The following is a 23,456-nucleotide window of genomic DNA, read 5'->3' on the forward strand; positions in this document are numbered from 1 at the left end:
ACTTTTCTGCATGACTGTCCACATTTATCTAATTTCACAGTTTAAGATTATTAATGTCAAGTGTTGCCTTCTGTTCAGCGAAATGTTTGAAGTTTACTCACCAAGACCGTGTATTTGACCTTTTGTCAAAAGCTGCAATTAAATGTGTTTAAAAAAAAGTTTTCTCAAGAAAAAGAATGTGTCTATTGCCTGTTTTTCAGTGAACATACACACACGGCCAACTAGACAACTCTTACAAGGGATCTAATATATCAAGTGAAGACTAACGGGAGAGATCACCATTGCTAAGCATAGCTACAATGGAAACTAAAGATTGTTCTCCAACCTTTACTGATGCTGTCCATCTTTATTGAATCCACTGTCAGTTATATAGAGGTAACTTTACAATATGCTCTCAATTCCAGGTCCCTATATATATTTATTTATTATTATTTTTCATTTTTTCATTTTTTATTTTTATTCTTTCTTTCTTCATACAGTAGCCTAGATGGAACATTAGATGGTTAGCATGGACATACCTTAAGAACAACCATAAGTGTTGTTGGAATCACTGGGTATTTATCTTTTCACAGAGCCAGCTGCTCTGACTCAAATGTTGAGGTGCATAAGAGGCGCCTAATTGAGACTAGTGGAAGTTTGCAGTGATATTAAATTGTTAAATAATGAATTATACTTATTTGATCATAAAAATATGAGACACCACCTCATTGTTTTGATATGTTGTAAAATAATAGATTTTCTAACCTGAAATCAAGTAAAAAGTCTGTGCGTAAACATTCGTTTTTTATTTGACAGTTCTCATGTAATCGCGTCAGGTGTCAAAGTTACAAAGGTTCAATACAGTGGCTGTGATGGGAATTTGATTTCCAGTTTGATCTTTGATGAATCGTACAGAATCATTGATGTTGTGTTGTGCAAACATCTATACAGACACATTTTAATAAGAATGTCTAAAGTGCTACAACTTCAGTTTGTGTCACCAACATCACATTTACAGTTCTATACAGATAGCTTAAATTAGCATCTTGAAGATTTTATTTATTATTTATTTTATAATAGAAATATATAGATATAGGTATATATGTATATGTTTATATGGAGGCTTTGTTATGGTGATCAAAAACACACAAAAACTACAGTAAATGTTAAACTACTACACAATGTTCAAATTCATTGATTTTACATGTCTTACGTGGGAGGAAAACAAGTTTTTTCTTTCTTTTCCATGAATGTTGGAATTTGTGTCTATAAATATATTTATATATTTATATACTTTTTTTCATGACCATGTTTTTGTTGGATATAAAGACAATAAATACCATTGTTTAAAGTTTTTAATTATATAACGCGCGTGCGCACACGCACGCGCGCGCACACACGCACCCACGCGCACACACAAACATACACACATACACACACAGACACACGCACCCACGCGCACACACAGACATACACACCCACACACTAACTTACTTACTTACTTAGTGGGTTTTCCCGGGGAGGAGTTATACACGTCATGACGGGGTGGCGCTTTAAAGCAGTTGCACCCTCCGCAGCAACAGAGAAACTGAAGCCGGCACAGAGTCACTGTCAGGCAGCAACAGAAGCAGAGATTCACCGCCACCTCCTCCACCTCCTCCACCTCCTCCACCTCCCTCCACCTCCTCCACCTCCTCAGTCTGGTGAGACTCATCCTTCATATCCTCACTCGGTTGGTTCTAACAGCAGCTGCTTCTATCTCTTCTTCTTCTTACTTACTCGCCAGCGGAGGGATATTACTTTGTTTTCCGGTGAGTTCACGTTGATGTTTGTTTGTTTGTTTGTTTGTGTGTAATGTTTGTGTCGCTGTCATTGTTTATCACAGCCACAGTTCACTGTCTGTCACAGGCTGGTGGCAACATTGTGAGACTTGTTGGTCCGGCTCGTGTAGATTTCCTGTGTTTTCAGAAACACGCAGGAGGAAATCAGGAACAACAACGACAAGCAGACAGAAACTGAGTTAGTTGTACTTGACAAAGTGCACATCAGTATAAGGCATGTTAGTGTATTACACAGGGCTCGAATGTATGCAGCCTGTAAATTAAAAAAATATGATTAAAAATAATACTTTTGTTTTTAATTGATTCTAATAATAATAGTCATAGAAAATATTCAAATAAAACGTTACTAATAGTACTAAAAACTGGTAGTGATATTTAACTTTCCATTGACTTTATTTGACCTGTGCAGCTTTACAGAGAGGAGAGCAGGATATTACACCCTGATTGTTGACCAGTAGGGAAATGTGCCTCTGTGACAGTTTGTGAAAAGATACACCACACACAGCGTGAAACAACAAGGTTAACATGGGAAGAGTTATGAGTGTCTAAGAGCTGAGGAAGGGATAAATGACCTGCTAGGTTTGTAGGCTCCACCTTTGTCTATTGTTGACCATGTAACCATGGAATACTGAGACCATAATCTCCTCTGTACAACACAGTATGAGGTAATATTTGCCTACATGGGGTATGAGAAGATACAGTACAGTTATGAGTATAGTTGGTTTTCTGTAAAGCTGGGTATTGAAGTGTTGCTGAGGTCTTCTCAGACTTTGTCAACAGAATATCAGAGCATGGAATGAAAACCCAGTGACTGTTGTGAGGGAGGAGACAGGGAAACACTGGGAATTACATCATGTGGCAGCAGTGAGTAACCCAGGCAGTGTGGGGAAGGCAGGTGGTTACCAAACCCTTTCTGGAACTAGGTCGAAGTTTCTGAGGGTGGTGCAGCAAGCCTGCTCTGCTCGGCTCTGCCCTGTCTGTGTGTCTTTCTGCCTTATCTTCCCACACTCACTGTCAAACCTACAGTACAACTGCTGCCTCCCTGCAGAGCAGGTCACAGACAACAAAAGACTGGACCTGCTATTATCATCATTAGCAGAGTGGTGGCGGTGACATGATAAGTGTATGGCAGAATAGCAGTATAGAAGACTGCAGCAGTAATAGTAGTGAACTAGTTGCCTAATAGCTATAGGAGCAGTTGTTGAAGTAATGGCAGAAGCACAACATAAAAATACCATACAAAGTACTTAATGTTAATAAAATCATTTTTGTAACCATACACCATCAAAATTCACTGGTTTGAGGTTTGCAGACATGAAGATTTTCTGTTTTCTGTGATTGCAAGCTGAATGTCTTAAAGAATGTATTGATTAGTTGAGCAAACGATTATCAGGTTGAGAGAAAAGCTAAAACATTAAAGGAAGTGAACATTCAGAATTGCACTTTGTTAGTCAGTCTTCTACTCTGAAGTAAATGGATGTATTTGTTCACAGGAAGAGTGGAGTCTCCATGAAGACCAACTTCTTTTGGATGAGCCTGTGAGAAGAAGAATCTTCAACAGCAAGTCTCTGTTTTTGATTTTTATTAATAACTATCAGGTACAATTTTAAATTAGTATTTAAGTTATAAAAAAAAGGACTTTAATTTTAGACCTTTTTTTAAGTACTGAAGCGATTTTCTAGTTTAGGCCCAGTGTGAATGGGGATTTGAGGGTTTTTTCCCAGCCCCTCTCCCTCCACAGGGAGCTCTTCTTACAGAGCAGTGCCCGACAGAGCTGCTAAGGACCTTACAACTTTCCCAAGAACACTACAAACTGACTGGTGGGGACTAGGGTCCCACCTGTTACTCCTTTGTTTCTCTTCGGAGACAGCAATGACCATGCTGTGCCTAAAGAAATACTTCACAGAGGGCCTCATCCAGGTGGCCATCCTGCTGAGTCTCTGTGGAGTGAGGGTCGACGTGGGACTGGAGCCCTACCTGCCTCCCTCCTTGCAATCGATGATGGGTCAGACCTCGGCACTGACCCAGACGCAGTTCCACAATCTCCGCAACCACCTGGAGGATGGCCACGGCTTGCACCCCAAGAATGTAGACCTGGACGGATTTTTCACAACAAGAAGGCTGCTGGGCTGGGTCCGCTCTCTGGACAGACTACAGGTAGGAAACCTGTCAGGCTTTAGCTGAACACTCACATTCAGATGCAATTAGAATTACAAGGTATTATATTTGTCCACATAATATGAATGGCTAGATTAGCACTAACACTGTCCACCATCACCTCTGATTCTCATTAATTCACTTGCTTTGAAGCACAACTTGTGATTTTTACATGAATTAAAATAAGTAACTGCAGTTTCAGATGTTAAATGGAATAAAAGCTAGTTCAAGGGATCATTTATGGTTCTTCTCTAACTAATTATCAAAAGCTATGAATAAAACTGTTCTCTACTGTTAAACGACTGTTATAGCTCCACATTTGTAAATGTCACTAAATGTCTGGAACCATGTGAGCTATACAGGTCCAATGCATGCAATAAGCAGTTTTTGGTTGGACTACCAGCAGGGCCTGTAGTTCATGAGGGGGAAACGAGTGCCAATTTGTATCTTAACTTTCTCCACAGATTCCTCATGCTGAGCTGGAGACATGGCTGGTCCAGAGGGAGCCAGATCCTCTACCCATTGAACGTCCAGATCAGTCCTCCCTGCTGGAGAGAGCTCCTGCCCGGCTGGAGAGAGACCTGATTGGTCTGACTGTGGAGCCCAGACCTGGACTTGGTACCTTGCAGGAAGAAGTTGAGGCTGAAGAAAAAGAGGTACAGCTCTTTAATTCGCACTGTCTTGTTTAGAACATTTAGTGTTTAGAATGTTCTTGAATAACATCAGAGTTGCACAATTAAGGATGTTTTATTGGGTCAAATTGTCTTTTTAGCCAAGACCGGGACAGTTTCTACTGTGTTGAACAGGATTTTTAAATCAGTGCTCTCAACAGCTCACGCAAATCCCACCTTATTTCTAGGAATTATACATTTTATGACCAAAAAACATCGATCTTGAAGGATATTTACTAAGTGTTACAACTTGACTCATAACCCCAGGTTTTCTCTGCAAAAATACTTCTATTTTACAGAGGTCAGATAAAATTGTGCAAACAAACAAGCAAAGGGGAAATGGGAATAAAAGATGCTGTTTGGATCTAAGAAATAAATATAACCAAATGAGGACTCGAGTAAAAACGGTAATCATTTACAGTATGTAACTAGGGTAAAATAGAAAAAGACAGCAACACCTATCTAACTCCTCTATTTCTACAAAGTGAAAACAGAAAAAGCAGCACCCCTACTGGTTCTCTGTGAGTGCAGATCAGTGTATGTGTTAACTCAACCTGGGCAAGTCCTAGATAGCTTTTCCTTCTAAGATAACTAGTTGCAACAAATCAAAATATAGCTACAAGATATACAAACAAATAAAAGTGAAAGCTGTCTCGACTGTCGAGCTGTCTTAACCAGTTCCGGATTCTGATTGGTTGCACTGGATGGGAGACCAGGAACGGAAGCCGCTCCATTCAGGACCCTGGGAGGGAGGCACGAAGCCGGAACATGATTGGTTACACCCTCCAGCCACCTACGCCCCTCCCACACGTCCTGTTATACATATTACAATTTTCCAAAGAAGGGGTTAGACACACGGGGGAGATGGGATGTCAGGCAGAAAGTTCTAGACTAACTAAATGCTGGCAAGGTAGCAAACTGTAGTCCGAATGAGAAATCTCCCACACCAAACTCTAGCTCTGGTTCTTGAGTGTGACTATACAGTTGTTTTGTTTGCCACAAGATGAGATTCATTACTGAATATTAACCAGGTCAGAGATTTCCTCAGAGTTCCGCTCAGGTACAAGGGTTCATGCTGTTATGTTCAGTTCAGATCAGCTGTGTCTGTTGACATTGACCCAGGCCATAAATCTGTGGGATCTGGAGCAATAATCTTCCTTGTGCACAGCTTTTACAACCGTGAGACTCAAACTTGGTGTCTCTGCTATTATGAAATAGTTTCCAGCTACTTTGCTTGAAACAAACTGTTCCATACAGCAAGTGGTCCAACCGCTTCTGCAGTCAAAACTATTATTGGCTGTTGCACTCACACTCGAAAGGTTGCAAAGGGTGGGAGTTTAGAATAATGAGACATGCAAGTTGAAAAAATATCTTTTTATCCAAATTTTGCCTGGTAAGAATCAAAGAAGAGAGCTTGAGAGAGATGTTTAAATCCTGCCTACTTTCTTTCAACACCTCATCAATCACTGTGTTTAGTGGGCATGGAGGTCACATTGACCACATCTATGAGTAAAGCAGACACAATCACCACTGCAATGTAATCCTCAGCAGCCAATGATTCAAACTGGCAAGAGACAGTAGTCAGTGTCCAATTAAGTTTGAACCATTGGAATTTGGGATTTGTGTTATCTCACATATTCTTTCAATATTGACTAAAACCAATCAAATAAAATTTGAAACTTGGCATTTTAATGTAGAATCCATCCATCCATTATGTCCAATGCTTATCCTTTGAGGGTCACAGGGGGCTGGAGCCAATCCCAGCTGACACTGGGCGAGAGGCGGGGTACACCATGGACAGGTCGATTATCACAGTGACATTCAACTCTCACATTCACACCGACAATTAATTGAGAGTCTCCAATCAACCTAATTCCATCTGCATGTCTTTGGACTGTGGGAGGAAGCTGTAGTACCCAGGAAAACCCACAGACACGTTGAGAAAATTCAAACTCCACACAGAAAGACCCTGGCAGAACCAGGGAACCTTCTTTTGGGGAGGCGACAGTGTTGACCTCTGCACTCCCAGAATCCATCATTTCAAATTCCAAAAACCTGTAGTCTAGATTGTAAAATTGAAAGTATAAAAGTACAGCCATGCTAGTTGATGCTAATCTTTGCAGTCAAACATGGTCATGGTGACTGTGCAAATATGCAGAAGTTTTCAATGGGTGTGATACTTTCCATGATCACCTTCTTGGTTTAGCAAATAGTAGAATGTAAGTCCATTCAATAGCTGTTGGGATGATTCAATTAAAACCAAAACGTTGGGTGGTGCAAGAAACAAAAAGCCAAGAGATCACCAAAGTCCTTGGCACTAATATAAGAAAAGGTTGCTTTTAGAAGTTAAAATCATTTGTTTTCAAACAGTCTGTTTGTAATATATTAGTACATTGATTTGAAGACTATAGACCTAAAGATTTGGGAATTAACTAGCTATTCATTTATGAGTTTATAGTAGAGAAATGGTGCTGTTTTTGTCTGTCACCAAAACTGACTGTAATGTCACGTGAAATAATGAGTCAGAGTTAGATGAGTCATCAGAAAACCTGCCTCACCATAGATGACCTCACCAGGAAATTGTAGCTGCACCATCAGTACAGTTAACGCACCCTGGTGGTGGGAATACGGTTAAACACATTTAAACACAGGCACATACAGCAGCCTGGGTGCTCTTATCAGTCATGGTGCTTACACTACTGTAGCTGTCAATGTGTACAAGACCCACTTTAAGTATTTTAATGTCATGGTTTAAGAATAAGCTTGTTAGGGTAGTTGGCCTTCCCAGAAAAAGTATTAGGAAGGCGCAGATGAAGCTTAAGCCGTTTTCAGACATGAGCTCTGGAAAATGTCCAGAAGATTGAGAGTTTGCCTTTCACATGAAGAATGCAGCAGGAGACTATCCGGGTCACATGCATTCACAACAACAGGAAGAATCAGACAAGGTCTGGTGCCTCGGTATAGCATGCTGGTGGAAGGACTTCATGTCAGTTCTGCTGTTTGTGTTGCTCTGTGTTGACACGAGTGTTGATGTGCTGTCAACACAACACTAATCTCGAATTTCATTGTCTTTCCAAGTCAGAGATAGAGCTGTGAATTTCTGAACTCCGTTAAATTGTTGCCACATCTCTTTAATCTTGTACCTGATTTAAAGGTTCTCTATGTAATCTGCAATAGAAGGAAAGAGTTGATAGACATAGAGGCAAAGAAACAGTTAACACTGTTCTTGATTTCCACTCGTTAATGCTATTGTTGGCTATGCAGCAATAGCAAAAGTTTAATATTGCCCCTTTTGAATGTTATCTATTCTATTGTATTTGATGGTAAATCCCTGCTCTAATTCAATAAACATGTAGGATAGTTAGGTGACCAGGGTAGTATCCAGGTCACCTAACTGTCCTACATGTGGGTACCCTGAAGAAGGATAAGTGTTATGGATGGAAGCGATCTGTTTGGCACCACGGACCTCATGTTCCTGCTTGCACGAGCTTGTACTTTGAGTACCATTTATTAATGGCCACACCTCAGACATGCCTGGACAAGTTTTTTCCAATGACACCAACTTACAGTACCTGACTTATGTTGTGGCCATAGAAGACATGTTGAAACTGAAATGAATCTGTAGAACTCTGTGTGTATGGAGGGACATCAAAAATAGCTAAAGGAGCCGTTCCTCACCCTGAGGCTTACAGAGTTGAGCAGAAATTCTACAGAGTGAAGCTGGATGTATACTTACTACACTGTTAGGCACAAAATATTATGCTAAGAAGATACATGTAAATATTTCTGATTGTTGTAAGACCCATTACATTTTAGTTTTGGTCATAAATGAGGTCGCCATGATCCATCATCATTAACAATGAAATTAACAACTTCAATCACATAATTTAGAATCACACAGTAAAGTATAACAAAACTAAACTCCTAAAGGACTCCATAAAATGCACTGGGCACAATGCAGGCGTGGTGCAAACAAACTGTCTGTACCATATATAAATAACCTAGATACTGGCCTACATGTCCAGCTTGGACACGCGCACACACACACACACACAGAAGAGTTCCCGTGTCAAGCAGAGCAACAAGCTCCATTTACTTGGGAAACTGTTTGCATATGTGCACATATGATATTACATCACTTCAGTTTAGATGTTTGTGGATTTATTTTGGTACACCGCAGCAACAGGATAAAGCCTACATGATAAACACACATAGGCATCAACAATCAGTGTTGTGCAAGTTCACACCTCTCATGAACTAGTTCAAAGTTCAGTTCATACAAGTGAACATGAATAGTTCACGTTCATAGTTCACCATTTAAATTCTGAACTAGTTCTTAGTTCAGTTCATTTCATAGTTTTAAGGTGGAAAGTGAGAATGAAAGACTTAACTTGTTTTTTAAAGAAAACTTTATCCATCACTACCCCTTGCCTTAAACTGTACTTCATATGTATCAATTCCTAAAAGAAATGTTTTTTTAAAAAAAGTTTTATTATTGCTAATTTTGCCTGTTTATTTATTCATACCCTGCACAAGTTTGTCTACCTGTTGCTGGGAAATCATACCCTTGAAGGCTGCAGACAATGTGGTTTGGGTCATTTGGGGCTGTTGGCAGGGGGTGTTGGTCTTTTTTTGACTTTCAATTACTTGGAGATAACTTTTTAGGCTAGCTGGATGCTTCAGCTCCACATGCCGTTTTAAATTAGATGCGGAAATAATAATAAGGTGCATCGGATGTAGTCGCTGAGTTTGCGTCTCTGCTTTCACTTGCCATTTTTATGAAAGACCGAGAGCTGTTGTCTTGGAATACGTTGCTTGTTTGGACTACGTGTGTGCGATGAATCATGGGTAACGTGGTGCGAAGTCGAGTTAGTCGGTTTAGGTTAGGCTACATCGCGGAAATGTTACGGGCACTGAGCAACGACATGGTGCAAGCATTCGATTTGGACAGCGTCTCTCCTCAGGAGAAGGAAAACATTCCGTAACGTTTTAGCGAGACCTCAGATAATATGAACGTGTTCACCGTTCAAATTCATTATTTGTCATTAAGTTGCGTTCAGTTCATCGTTCTCATAAAAATGAACGTGTTCAATGAACGCGTTCTTTTGAACTCGTTCATGCACAACACTGTCAACAATGCAGACAAGGAGGCATATTCAAATACATATTTTGTATTTGTTTGAGTATTTACTTTCACAACAACCTGATAAAGACATTTTTTGTATGCTTGTCTTTGTAGGAAACTGTATATTTTTTGGGATACTGAGGTTTTTTTTTTTGTGACACAAGGAAAAGAAAAGGATCTCTTAATGTGCTGAAAGCACAACAAATGAGGAAAAAAATGTTTGGGACTGAAGCATTTCAGTGTGTTAGGAGCTGCTCCTACAGCTGAAGCTCAGTGTCATTTTACCAAACACACTCACAGGACATATCAAACTTGATATAGCACACAAAGATCTGAGTACACAGATCGGCTCCCCTCTCTGACTCAAACTGAAAGTAAATATTAAAGTGTTGTTGAATTCCCCTCATATCAAATGGCACCCGTACACAGTCACGTATATGCACAAAACACTTTACTTTCCTTCCCGCCTTGTGACCGACTGGCTTGTTTTGAAACCTGATCACTGGCCTATTGCGCACTGACACACATTTACCTCTTTCAGTTTTGCAATCCCCCTGTTTACTGCAGCTACAGACACACACACCCCCACACTCAGATGCAAAGAGGCAGAGACCCGTAAACAAAGAGCTTCTAACTTGTGCCTCCTTATCCAGATGGTGCAGAAAGAAAACAGATCTTTGCTGGTGCAACAAACCGTTATAATCGATCATCTCTTTATTGAACACATTGCGATGACTCTTAACCCTTTCCAGCTTCATGCAAATCAACTAATCTTGATCTCCAATCAGATATTAGATATTTTCTGCAAGGCATGCGTCACATCAGCAGATGTGAACAGCACACACAAATTATTTGAGCCCCTAACCCTATTTTTTATAAATATCTTATCTTCATGTCATTAGCTGAGGAGTTCATATACTTTTTCCAACTAATGCTGTTAATGATTATTGTAAATTGGATGAAGATCTAAATATATTTTAAAACAATGTTGTGCCATAATGCATCAAACATACCATAAAATGGTGTGCCTTTCGGCATTCAATAAATTTGGTTATCAAAATAAAATATTAAATATTAATATTTTATTATTAATATTAAATAATAACTTTAATTGATTAAAGTTACCTCGGGGCACCACCCTTCAAAGGAAGGAAAAATATAGCCAATTTATTGAATAAGTCTCATAAAGGTTCTAACTACAAATTTGGAACTCTGATTAACAATTAAATGACTACAACCTATAACCTATAACCTATAAAAACTATAACCAAAATTACCATATAGATAGTTAGCTAAGTTGAAGGATATGGAGTTCTTGACAGTGTAGAGGTTGGCAAAATTCACTTATGCAACATTAATGAAAAAACATTTGTGAAAGAAACACGTAGAAGACACAGGCGAGGATGTCTAGAGAGGTTTTGGTGGCAAGAGTCGACGCCGGTGCTGATGTGCTGTGAACAAAAACACCAGATCTCCACGGTGGAATTTATACCTTACATCCTGCCTCTGTCTGCTGCTCCACCCCTCACCTGAACCCTCATGAGATGTCTGTGTTAAAACGTCGGAACCGATAATCTGCTGCATCGATTATGCTTGAAAGGCAAAACTGGAGTTCATGTCTGAAACAGGCTTTTGTTTTTCATGCCACGAGAGAAAAGAGATGATGTGAAAGTTGAGTGTGTAATATGGTATTTGAACATGTCAATCATTCAATCAAATTTTATCTGCATAGCCCATATTCACAAATCATAATTTGTCTCATAGGGCTTAACAAGGTACCACATCCTCTGTCCTTAACCCTTAACAAGAGTAAGGAAAACTACCATTGGAAAAATAGTCCTAGACTGACCGTCTGGAATCAGCTACAAATGTAATATAAAAGATTTTATTACAGGTTTCAGTCACGTCTCTGTTTTTAACAGGGCACTTGTTAATCGTATGCAGGTAAACAGAGTATTTTCATTCTTTCCCATGTTTTTTTTCTTGCCATGTTTTTGCAGCTGTTATTTAACGTCCCAAGAGGTCCCATGGGGTAGAGGTTATCAGTCCTGCATTGTGTGGTTCACCTCTGGTTAGAGACGGGTGTCACGCTGCTCTACTTCAGCTGTCATCGTTCTGCCCATTCCTTTGCTGCCACACACCTTAAGGCTATGCTGTCCTCAGCTGCCACTGTTCTACATTCACATATAATCTGTCCCACTTGAGTTGCCTGACTGAACTCTTATATCCAGTGATTACTGGCTGAATATAGTGTTCCATAGGGTAGTGGTTATCGTGTCTGCTTTACACGCATAATGCCCTGGGTTCAAAACCCTGTGAGGCTGTACTGGCTGCAGAATATATTCCAAGTTTGACACTTAAAAGAATTGTCTTTGGTCACAAAATGAATGAGAGAAAATACAAATTTAAAGGCTTTTAATTGGATGTTAATGAAGCCTAGACTGTAAACTTAGTAGCCATTCCCAAATCTTCTCACAGAATAGATCCAAACCCTTTAAATCCTGGTACTGACCTCAACTAGTCAGTGCTCTAATCTCAAGTTGTTATATATATATATATATGACTTGTTTTTTCTCCCTCTTGACATTGGCTTGGTGCCTTTTAGTGCCCTATGCCTTTGTGAGGGGGTGTCTTTGTATATTTGATTGTATATTAATATTAACTTCAACAAAGACTTCTTAATGACTCATCGTGCCGGAGAGCGTGATGAGCTGTCGTCTATCCCGAGTGTCAAGCTCTGAGCATGTGTGTAGTTTTACCACTTTGATTTGCTGTGTCGTGTTTCATATTCTACGTTTAATTTTAGGGTCTCCTCATTAAGATAAATAGGCAAAAATCCCCCAGTTTTAGTTTTTAGGCAAATGGGTGAGATAAGTAAAATTGAATGACTTTAGCGCTTTTAGTGAAGTGAGGAATACGTGCACAAGGAGACTGGCTTTGGCTTAACCCATATGTATGTATGTTCCAGACTACATACGTTTCAGGCCAGCTGCTGCGGGTCTCTGGGTTTGTCTGTAACCACAAAGCCAGGTCAGGAGAAGGTTAAAGCTATTCTGAGCCTGGCTGTCTGTCTCTGGGTAAAACAGGAGCCTTTACATTCTAAACATACAGACTGGTAGTACAGTAGTACCACACGGATTTAACATTTTTGAGGAACTTAGTTTTGGTCCCCAACCCTGCCGGTAATCAATGTATGCTGGGTGCAGATCTTAGTCCAGCAGTGTACTACATGACATTTTGGGAAAAATCTTAGTTATAAGATTGATAAAAGAACGTTTTTCAGACCTCTTCATTTTGTGTTGGAGATTTAAATTAGATAAGTGCCATTTTGCTAATAATCCATTACACATAATTGATTTTCTTTAACCAAATATCCCAAACTGAACTCATTTACAAAGGTGTTCAGACATTTGCCAAGACATCAAAGTGTGGTCAGGTGGAGCATTGTTGTTTTAATTATGTTTAATTATCCTTGATGTGTCTATCTTGACTGGAGTCCAAATTGACTGAGCATTATGTACACCTTTTGTACACAATATAAGGAGGGGACCAAGAATCTAACAATCACTCACACACAGCTTCAGAAATCCTTTAGAGAGACAGGAGAACCTGGTTGTAGAACGACAATCCCATTAACACTCCATCAGTCAGACTTTTTATGGGAGAGTGACAAGATGGAAGTCAGTCTTAAGGCACATAAAAGGCATATGTGTTGGACTATATCTTGGCCAAGAAATAGTGTAGTGGTTATTACTTCTGCTGTACATGCCGAAGGTCTTGGGGTTGCGACGCAGTGGAACCAGTGCTTTGAAACATCAAGCTGGCCTGTTTAAACCTTACACTGAAGAACTTGCCGTGTTAACCCACTGTTGAGGTCTTTTGGCACATTTGCTTGTCTGACTTGAGCATTTATCCTTTTTGTCTCAACCAGGAAGAAATACATAATGAGCTTCATTACAGTGATGATCTGGATGAGAGTGGAGAGGAAGAGGAGGATGAAGAGGAAGACATGGCCAGGATGCATAGCCATTACATGAGGACACTAGGAGGAGGAAGAACAGAGCGTTCTGACAGCCGTGCTAACAACAGAGAGTTGACTCACAATGAAGCGGAACAGGTAAGACGTTGAGAGCCAACTCACTAACTAACGTGCAATATCTTGTTTGTTTAATCTCTTTATTGGGAATCCTTTACCCAGTAAATGTTCTGATTATACTGAAGTGAATTCACTTGTGCCATTGTGAAAAGGCACATGGAAAAAAATAGTTAAGCAAAATAGAGAACATACAGTTTTGCTAGAAACTGAGTATAAAGCAGAGGGCGTGCACTTCAGTTTGGCATTGGACACAAGTCTGTATTTTTCTAAGACTTTGAAGCCCTTTGAAAGAACTCTGCCTTATAGTGCAGTTGCATTTTTCTGTCCAAACCTGTATGAGAGCGAGAGGAAACTAACCGAGCCCGACCTGAACCCAACAAGCATCCTGTCTTCTTTATCCAAACCCGACTCAAGCCTGACTAACTTACCCAGTTAATGTAAGTTAGTTAAAGCACTGAGCTTGTGTCTGTCCCTAACACACATGGCCATTGCTTGTTTTATGCTATTACTTCTGTAAAAAATCACCCCAGCCAACGTGACGGACCCAAACCGAATATCATTTGAAAAATTTGGTAGCTCCAGGTGTTCCTAAAAGGTACTTGGTGAGTATAGAGTATGTATAGGCTCGAAGGTATATGTAAAGTTGTGTGTGTTAGTCGAGCTGATCAGTCTTACATGCTTGAAATCAGAGTCAGACGCTTCATCTTTGAATGCTGGACCAGGGCCAGCTCAGCAGAATAGAAAATAGTGGGTGACACACTTAGGCAGCTGCATGCCAGGGTGCCTGTTACACTTGGTTTGTAATACATATAGCTATGCTTAACTATGTGTTACAAATGAAAGTTGAAATAATTTCAAGATAATTTCTCTCAGAAACAAGAAATAGCCAGAGTTTCAAAATAGCTCTATTTCCATGAATAGCTGCAGGATATGAGAGATGACATTTTGGACTAAAATATATCTTCAACTATTGGATGGATTGCAATAAGATTTGATACATGTATTCAGGGTCCCCAGAGGATTAATCCTTATGAATGTGGTTATCCCATGGCATATCCTGTAGCAAGCATTAGGTTGTCACGTGTGGTTTTGAAAATTTTAAATAGGATTGATTGCCATGACTTTTATATGGACATCATGTTCTCGACAGGATTGTTGTTTAGATAGTATAGTCTGGAATGATTGACAGGCAGGCAGGTAGACAGACCAACAGTGCCACCCCTTGAGCCATGCCACTAGCATGGCTAATAAAAGATAGATATTACTGGAGAAGTCAACCAGATAGTCAAACACAAATCAATGTCTTTGCCATTTCTCTCTAAACCTCTTTGCCTACCTTTTTCCTTATTTTCAGACTTCTTTCCCCCTTCAGGAGTGTTTGAGGCTCTTGGAGGAAACCTTTCCCTTCACAGAGGAACAACAGGTATTGCCATAGCCTTCTCTCTTCTTTTCAGTCCGTTGTGATGATTCCTTGTCCAGCCTCAAACTGTACTTATTTAACTGCTTTTTATGTCCATCAGTTAAGTGATGTTGGCCGTAGAGGGGGAGACCTGGGACGTCACCACTCTGGCAGGGAGCCCCTGCTGTCCCCCATCATCCCCACTGATAACCCCACTTTGGACCTGGAGCTTGACTGGCAGGACCTGTTTGCTATCATGGAACCTGAGGTCAGTGGAAGATAGAACAAATGTGAAATTCCATTTAGCAAAAAAAGATGTGTCAAGAAACAAACAAAACTCGATTGGTTGTGTATCCTTCCTCTCCAGAACACAGATGTTGACACGATGAGATCATTTGACAACGTCTTAGAGTCGAGACCCCCTGTGACGCCGCCTGTTGAGTCAGAAACTTTGAACCTAAACTGTAACAACCTTGACAATGGCATAGCCGATGCTCATCAGGATGCCCATCTAGTAGAAATTCCCCTGCAGCATGGTAAGTCATTCAAAATCAGGAGTTTGTTGTCAGAATTCCTAGCCAGTTGACAAACACTTCACCTCACAACTGAGCTGAAATATTGATTCTTGACCTTGGAGACAGCATTTGACAATAAAAGTCTCAAAAGAAGGTCAAACCTATTTATCTACCACATCTCGTTTTCCTTTATGGATAAAGTTGCTAATTCGTCTGGACATTGTTTAGTTGTCAAATTCCACATATAGACAATGTGATATTATCATTGTCATGATAATTGAGAAACTCCAATGAAAAATCTAAACAAGTTAGACCTTTTGGTCAACTAATATTTGGACCTTTTATAAAATATGGAAACTAGACAATAAATCATGTTTTTTTATTATCAATCTTCCATGAATGCTCATATGAAAAGTTCTGTTGCATATTCTATAATCGTTTACATTTAACTAAACGACGTCTCTTTCTCTCTAGGTTTCTTGTGGCCTGCCAGCCAGCCCCAGCTCGAACCAGCCCTTCTCCCCCTCACTCCCAGTGCGGAGTTGGATGATCACACTTCAGCCTTCAATACATGGGATATTTCAAAAAACTCAAACGTGAATACCTTACACAGGCCTCCAGATCACATGGATCTCTTGGCTGAGGAACCTTCAGAAGATTTCTCTATGGGACAAAATGCAGATGATAACTCGAGTACCTTCAACATAAACCTGTTAGCTCAAGATCCAGTGGATAACTTGGAAGAAAGTCCGTGTGTAGAATATGCTCCCTACCCTGGAGACCTCGCTAGCTTTAACGTTAACTTAAATTCACGTCACTTAACAGCTCCCAGTCCTTCCCTGTCCCCAGACAGGAATGATATGACTCAGAACCTTCTGATATCTCCCTCCAGTGTCTTTCTAGTTGATGAGGAGGATGTTGGTGATGAAGATCTCCCTGGCCAAATTAGTGACCTCCTAGAAGATGCTGCCATCTTGGATGAGATGAGATTGTTGGACCTGGCTCTGGAGGAAGGATTCAGTCCAGAGATGGCAGCACGGCTGGAGGAGGAGGGCTACCTTGACAGTGAAATAGCCAAACATGACACTGACAGGGATGGTGATCACTCTTCCACGGCAGTCACAGAGGATCAGAGTGAACCAGGAAGACATCAGCAAGGTAATTAAATAAGCAGCCAACTAACAGTTTCAACTTTCTTTTGTATTACAAAACTGTGAACATTCCTTTGAGGGCACAAAACTAAATTTGAGTCCTTATTGTAAAACCATAGAACTTACATTGATCTTTGCTTCTAGATGGTGATGATGAGGCAGACACTGACTCTGGTCTCTCCCTGGACTTCAGCTACAGCCCTGCTTCTCCATTTGATTCTGAGTCCTCTTATTATTCATCTTCCTCCTCGTCTGCATCAAACTCCTCATTATCCTCTATTTCAGATGTGGAAAGTCCCTTCTATGAAGACAAGGAAGAAGATGCTGAGGAAGGATTATTGGCTTCAGATATGGAAGTGGAGGTGACCATAAAGCAGGAGGAGCTGGATGAGGAGGAGATGGGGGCAGTAGGAGGGTATCCTGAAGATATTAAGAAACTCCTCCCTGTTAACTATGGTGATCACAAGCTGTTAAATGGCTTTACTTGGCTGGAGCAGATTGACCATGATCACACATACAACCAGCCCCTGCCCTCCGCCTCCTCTCCATCACGCAATATACCCACCAAACACACAAAATCCTCTCCACAACATCCCAACCATTACCACTACTCCTCTTCCAGACACATCTCTGAGACCAAAATGCGGAGCCGAGATGAGCGACGTGCTCGAGGCTTGAAGATCCCCTTCTCCAGCGAGCTGATTATTAATTTGCCAGTGGAAGAGTTTAATGACTTGCTGACCAATTATAAACTCAATGAGGAGCAGCTTAGCCTCATCAGGGACATACGGCGCCGTGGTAAGAACAAGATCGCAGCCCAGAACTGCAGGAAGAGGAAACTGAGTGTGCTGCTGGGACTGGAGGACAATGTTTCAGGTTTGAGGCGCCGCCGTTCGCGACTGCTCCGAGAGAAACAGGACACCTTGAGGAATCTGCAAGAAATGAAACGCAGACTGGGCACTTTGTATCAGGAAGTCTTTTCCAGGCTGAGGGATGGAGAAGGAAGGCCACTGGACTCTGCAGAGTACTCTCTTAATTTTGGTCCCAATGGTAGTGTCATGGTGGCTTCACACCAACAAGAAGGATTGGTGCCACTGACGGGAGAAAAAACAAGCAAGAAACAGAGGAACAAGAAGAAGTGAGGAGGAAATATTATATGGTGTTGAATGAAGATGCTGAAAGATAACATTAAATTCTCAAACACCCAAAGAGATAAGTGGCTGGCTAGAGAGGGAATCAAGACGCAGGAAAGGGTTCTTTGACGCAGTGGGTTCTTTTTATTGTCCTGATGATGTTGATGATAAGGCGAGCTTCTCTTCTAGGATGAGTTGCTCTGTTTTTCACTATAAACATTTTTCTACACTGGAAAAAGACTTGCATCCAACTCTTGACAGGCGTGGGATACAACTGGGATAAATTTGGGATGTCTGTACTCATTGGACTCCAAATAACAGACAATTGATGACCTGGGACCATCATTAAAAACAAACCTCTCTATGCCTATCAGCTGCCCACGAGGAGGGACAATCCAGCAGGCTGACAGCAGGCTGGACCCTGGCTGTCAGCTAATTCAGCCAAGTGCAGACAATGACAGAGCCACCAAAGACAGATTGCTGGTATGATGAACAAATTGAGAAGAAGGTGGGATATGTCACCATTCATCACGTGATTCAGCTGTGAACAAAGCAAGTGATGGAAGTAAGACAATGAAGAATTTAGTGGACAGGGAGCTTGGAGCCCCACACCTGGCCACTCACAGCCGATATAGGCTGGTGGACCCTCCCTCCAATTTACTGTTGTGTTGAAGAGGTACAAAGTAAAGTCTAAAAAAACTCGGTGTACAAATATTTAAGGCTTTTGGGGTTTTGGAATCACAGACGGAGCTTTTTTGTTATACACTGTTTAACTGAATGACGAATGATTAATTTTCTGAAGAAGTTGTGTCGGCATTGGTTTTCTATTTCCTGTCAACTGAAAGCATGATAGCAGTGGGTTTTAACTGTGCCTTTTTAAATATGTGGATTTGGGTTTTTACAAATTTACAACATATCAGTCTCTGTGAAACTGTAGAACTCCTGGTGCCTGTTCCAAAGAAGAAGATGGCAGGAATCTGTTTTCCAAATGTAGCAGAAGGGGGGGTGGCTCTGCCATTAATGAAACCTACTGTCAATCATGGCAGGTCTGTAAAATATGGGATAAATACACCATGTCAGAGTTAAGTTGTGAAGCTATTAATGTTCCTGTATGGGGGTTGGGGATATGGAAGGTGGAAGATGTATCAATTTAGAGACAAATTACAAAGAACAAACGACAGATTTATAACATCAGGTTCTAAGACTTCAAGGATAGTGAGGGAGTTTTGAAGTTAGCATGTCACCCTCTGGTGGTTGTAGACAGAGCTGAGCAAGACCGAACTCAGAGAGCAATTACTAGTACAAGGAATTGGCAGCAGTTTGACCTGTTGGTGCTAATAAACTTTGACATAAATGTACAGGGAAAGTCTTTTATTCAAAGATAGTGAAAAGGAGTTTCTCAGGAATGAGCACAGCCAGGATAAGCTAGTTGTTTTTTTCCCCTATACAGTACACAGTCAAAACACATTTTCAGTTTGTGATACATTAATTATTTCCCGTTTCATTTACTCTTAGGACAAAAAAAAGTTGATGCTTCACTTGGTGGATACCTTGTTTGTAAATCACATTACTCTCCATATACACCTGTGCCCCTTGAACAGCAGAGGCAAGTAAATGGAATGAATTTGTTTACACAAAAATAAAAAAATCTTTTGACAGTGAGAACGTTTAAACCTGCATGCATGCCTCACATCTTCAGATGGAACAAGATTATATTCATTGTTGTGGTTGTTAAGCATTTTTATTTGTGTTTGCCCACTGTGCCTTGTAGTATTCAAGGACATGCACCTCAACTTTTGTAATATTAAAAACTAAATTCCTTCTCTTGTGTTTACATGGTTAGAAAAACAGGTATCAGCGCAAATGTTGCCATTTGCTGTTGTGCATTATAACTGGGTCTGTATATTTAGTGCTTTTCTAGTCTTGGTGACCACTCACACTGTCAGCGCAGCCATCGGGCCAATTTGGGGTTCAGTATTATCTTGCCCCAAGGACACTTGGGCATATGGGATTGAACCACCAACCCTCTGGCTAGAGGTCGACCTGCTCAACCTCCTGGACCACAGCCGCCCCCACTGAGCTTCAATTATGTGTATAACCAGGACAGTTGGCAGAACTTGGCAATCAAATGTTGACTGTATTAACAAAATATACACTCTTGTTAGCATTGGCTGCAGACTGGGTTTTATACATTCAGGGAATATTAAAACTGATACCATGTTGATACTGACAAGGAGTTTTTAATAATGTGACATGCTCAAACTTGTTTTGTTGGACACAAATGGCAGCACAAAACAAAGGCGGATGGTTTTAGCCATCAGACAGCTCCTAAATGTAAAGAGAGATGTGGTGGCTGTCTTTCTTACTGTATGCCATTTGACCGGAAGCATTTGAGACACCACAGTACAAATTATTATGAAAACAAAAAAACTTTATTGTCCAAAACAGACAAAGTAAGATCAGCCTGACAGTGACAATCCACGTGAAACCAATATACAAGCAACAAGATAACACAAGCTAATCTGCTAAACACTGAGAAAAGTTTCAGAGACAAGATAGAAAAGCTAAGTAGCGGACCCAGATACAGCTAATTCAATCCCTTCCTGTCAAGGGGGAGTCTGACTGCAGGATATTTTAGTCATAAGACTGGTGCACACAGTGAAGACATAAGAGCCTGTAACAACCAACGTTTCTACAGCTATACAAACACTGGCTAAAAGAATACAAATTTTCAGATTGACATTTAGACCTGTAATTTGGACCCAGATGAAAAGACAAATGGATGTTGCAGTGTCTCACAGAATGATTTAGGAAGAAGTTGGTGGTAGCAAGGGGAGCACTGCACACGCAACAGATTCACAGTGACAGGTGTACAGACTGAAGAGTGACAGATAAGTTCTCGCGTGAGGTAAAGAACTGCATTGCATGCCACAACTGCTGCGTGGACGGTGGACCATAGTGCGAGCTAGCGGTAGCATGACAGCTCGAGCGAGCACTCTGAAAATAGCGCTGTACTGTAAATTGGGCTGCACACGAGTCAGAGATCTCGTTATTATGACAAGATTAAAAAACGTTTTTGGTTCAGAATGTGGTACCAGTTAAATGTATAGCGAGTAGTTTTGTGAAATGCAGTAGGAATTTGATTATGCTTACACAACCTGTGGTCACTTGTACCGTCTTTTATGCAACTTACTGCTTTAGGTCATTACATACCTTCTTCAACATGTCACACGTGGTTAGGGTTCATTAAAAATTACCAAATTCTGTGGGAAAAAGGGTAATTTTATTTAAAAATAGCTGCTCTGTCTAGGATCGTGATGTGACGCAGTGTGAGGTGAAGCAGAGAGGTAACATCCACTGGGAATAGAAAAATATAATTATGGAAATATATTTTTCAGAATTAAATTCTCTCTTCAAGATAACTCAAAGCAGGAAAGGCCACCCATAGTAAACTGTTATGGGAAAGGAGATTTGAACTTGCTAACCTAGGTCCGCTAACAGAGTGAGCTACAATATTAGCTTTAATAGAGTATACCTGGAAATAAGCACAGCCGGGCTACATTCAATATGAAGTGATTATATTGATCATGCAGAATTCAAAAGCTCTATCCTATTACCCTATTTGCAAATATGAAAGGGAGTGTGGAACATAGTACGATCTGCGAGCAAGAGGAACCAGGAGCTACTGAAAATTTGCAGAGTCATTATGTCTTGAGTGTCGCCCGGCAAGTGCAAGCTAAATAATACAGCCTAGAAAATACATGTGTGAAAAGATTATAAACAAGGTTCTGGAAATGAAGATTTTTCATAATTTTTTATTTTATCCTCCATGGGCAGGAGAACAGTTGTATTTGTTATTGAGTGCATATCCACTGAGTGATAGAACATTGACCTCATCAGGGAACCTCCACCTAACCAGCCAAACAGGCAACTCTCACCTTCTCATCAGCCAAACAAGAGGCTGACCGTAGATCTATAAAACAACTAGAGCCTATGACTAATAGTGACAGCTGAATTCATCACTGGTGAACAACACAACAGCCCCACCCTGCACTGTTAATACAGGTACAGAAGGCGTCAAAAAAAGATTGATCGCCTGTTCGGCCTTGTGCCAAAAACAGACACTCCAACATAACAATTATTAATATTAAGCAGGATTGCTGAAGCCAATACAGACATTGACATATTGGAGTTTTTTTAATTCAATGATTACAAATGCATCAATACTCATTTGTTTTGTGACAAAGGAATGTACTGAGGACAATTTAGTCATATACCATATTCTGTCCCATACAGTTAAAATAAAACAATTTGTCAGGTGGACAAATGCTAAGATTACAGTTTGCAAACATCTTTGGTATTTCTGTCGAAAACTTATATATTTGCCATAGGCTAATATTGGTCAGACCGTCTGGGCGATAGGTTTTAGATCTTTTTTGGGTGCTTTTAAAAAGATACAGTATTGACAGCCTGGCACAGTGTCATTCTGCATGATGTGTTTCTATCTGAAGGATCATGAGTTGGTCCTCGACTCATCTCCCCTCTAATCTTTAGGTCAAAGGGGATCTCAGCTTCTTCAGGCTGGAGGTGTTGGTTCGACAAAAGCCTTGGACTGCTACCAGTCTGAGCCAATTCTACACTGCTATGAGAATCTGCTCCATGCAAGTCTTCAATTGAGGTCAAACAGTGTACCCATCACTCAGTGGAAATGACAACCAGCCAGCTGCTGATCTGTCTGAAGCAGTTCAGTGTGTACACACACACCAGCCACCTGACAGCTCACCAACCAACTTTAGAAGTTTTTGGATCAAACCTGCCACAGCTACCAGGAAATGAACTGAAGTCTGTGCACTTACATTAAACCCACTCTGTATATTGTAACAGATCAACAGATTTACATTCACAAAAAATGTTTGCCAATGAACCTCCATAAAATGAGCACAAAAAACTAAGCTCAGGTTTGATAAAATACTTTTTTTAAAAAACAGTTTTAATTTTCAAAAATTAAAAAATTAAACTAACACGAAGCAAAGTACAAGCTGGAGCTTTGTCCATGGCTACAATGACGAAAAAAGCTGTCAGGTATTTAAAAAAAAAAAAAGAAGAAAAAGTTAAGCACAAAAAATGCAGGACATCTGAACACTGGCTGGTTGGCTGCACAATTGGCTGGTAGGACACGCAAAGGCTAAAGCCAACAACTGGTCTGTTCACGTAACGATTGTATCTAGCTAGTCTGAAATTTACAGTCCTTTGATGTGTGGAGTTTCAAATGTAGAACCGGGATAATGAGAACGCAGGTGGCACAAAGAGAACAGATAGTGTGAGAAAAGGTTTCTGTCCATTCTTTCACTCCTCAATACCTCACTTCTTTCCCATTCAAAAGAAGTTC

At 40.5% G+C, this 23,456-nt stretch overlaps 1 protein-coding gene across 2 annotated transcripts; it reads left to right on the forward strand.

The window, feature by feature from the left end:
- The first annotated feature begins 1,653 nt into the window (after nucleotides 1–1,653).
- LOC117766872 (endoplasmic reticulum membrane sensor NFE2L1-like) lies at nucleotides 1,654–18,245 on the forward strand. 2 transcript variants are annotated; one of them, XM_034594284.1, is made up of 9 exons: nucleotides 1,654–1,682; nucleotides 3,314–3,977; nucleotides 4,442–4,633; nucleotides 13,705–13,890; nucleotides 15,224–15,292; nucleotides 15,390–15,536; nucleotides 15,636–15,804; nucleotides 16,258–16,941; nucleotides 17,079–18,245. In XM_034594284.1, exons 2-9 carry the CDS (start codon nucleotides 3,693–3,695, stop codon nucleotides 18,074–18,076), a joined length of 2,730 nt encoding a protein of 909 aa, XP_034450175.1. In that variant the 5' UTR covers nucleotides 1,654–1,682; nucleotides 3,314–3,692; the 3' UTR covers nucleotides 18,077–18,245. The 2 variants fall into 2 exon arrangements, with proteins under 2 accessions (XP_034450175.1, XP_034450173.1); XM_034594282.1 differs by having other exon boundaries at nucleotides 1,670–1,790; nucleotides 17,079–18,244.
- The last annotated feature ends 5,211 nt before the right edge of the window (nucleotides 18,246–23,456 follow it).

Source organism: Hippoglossus hippoglossus, chromosome 8 (genome assembly GCF_009819705.1).
Source record: "Hippoglossus hippoglossus isolate fHipHip1 chromosome 8, fHipHip1.pri, whole genome shotgun sequence".
Lineage (NCBI taxonomy): Eukaryota > Metazoa > Chordata > Actinopteri > Pleuronectiformes > Pleuronectidae > Hippoglossus > Hippoglossus hippoglossus.

Excerpts from the sequence above, each read along its gene's own strand:
- LOC117766872 (XM_034594284.1), top strand. The coding sequence starts at position 3,693 with ATGACCATGCTGTGCCTAAAGAAATACTTCACAGAGGGCCTCATCCAG. Across the intron at positions 3,978-4,441 it reads GCTCTCTGGACAGACTACAG|ATTCCTCATGCTGAGCTGGA; the intron begins GTAGGAAACCTG and ends CTTTCTCCACAG. Across the intron at positions 16,942-17,078 it reads ACCAGGAAGACATCAGCAAG|ATGGTGATGATGAGGCAGAC; the intron begins GTAATTAAATAA and ends CTTTGCTTCTAG.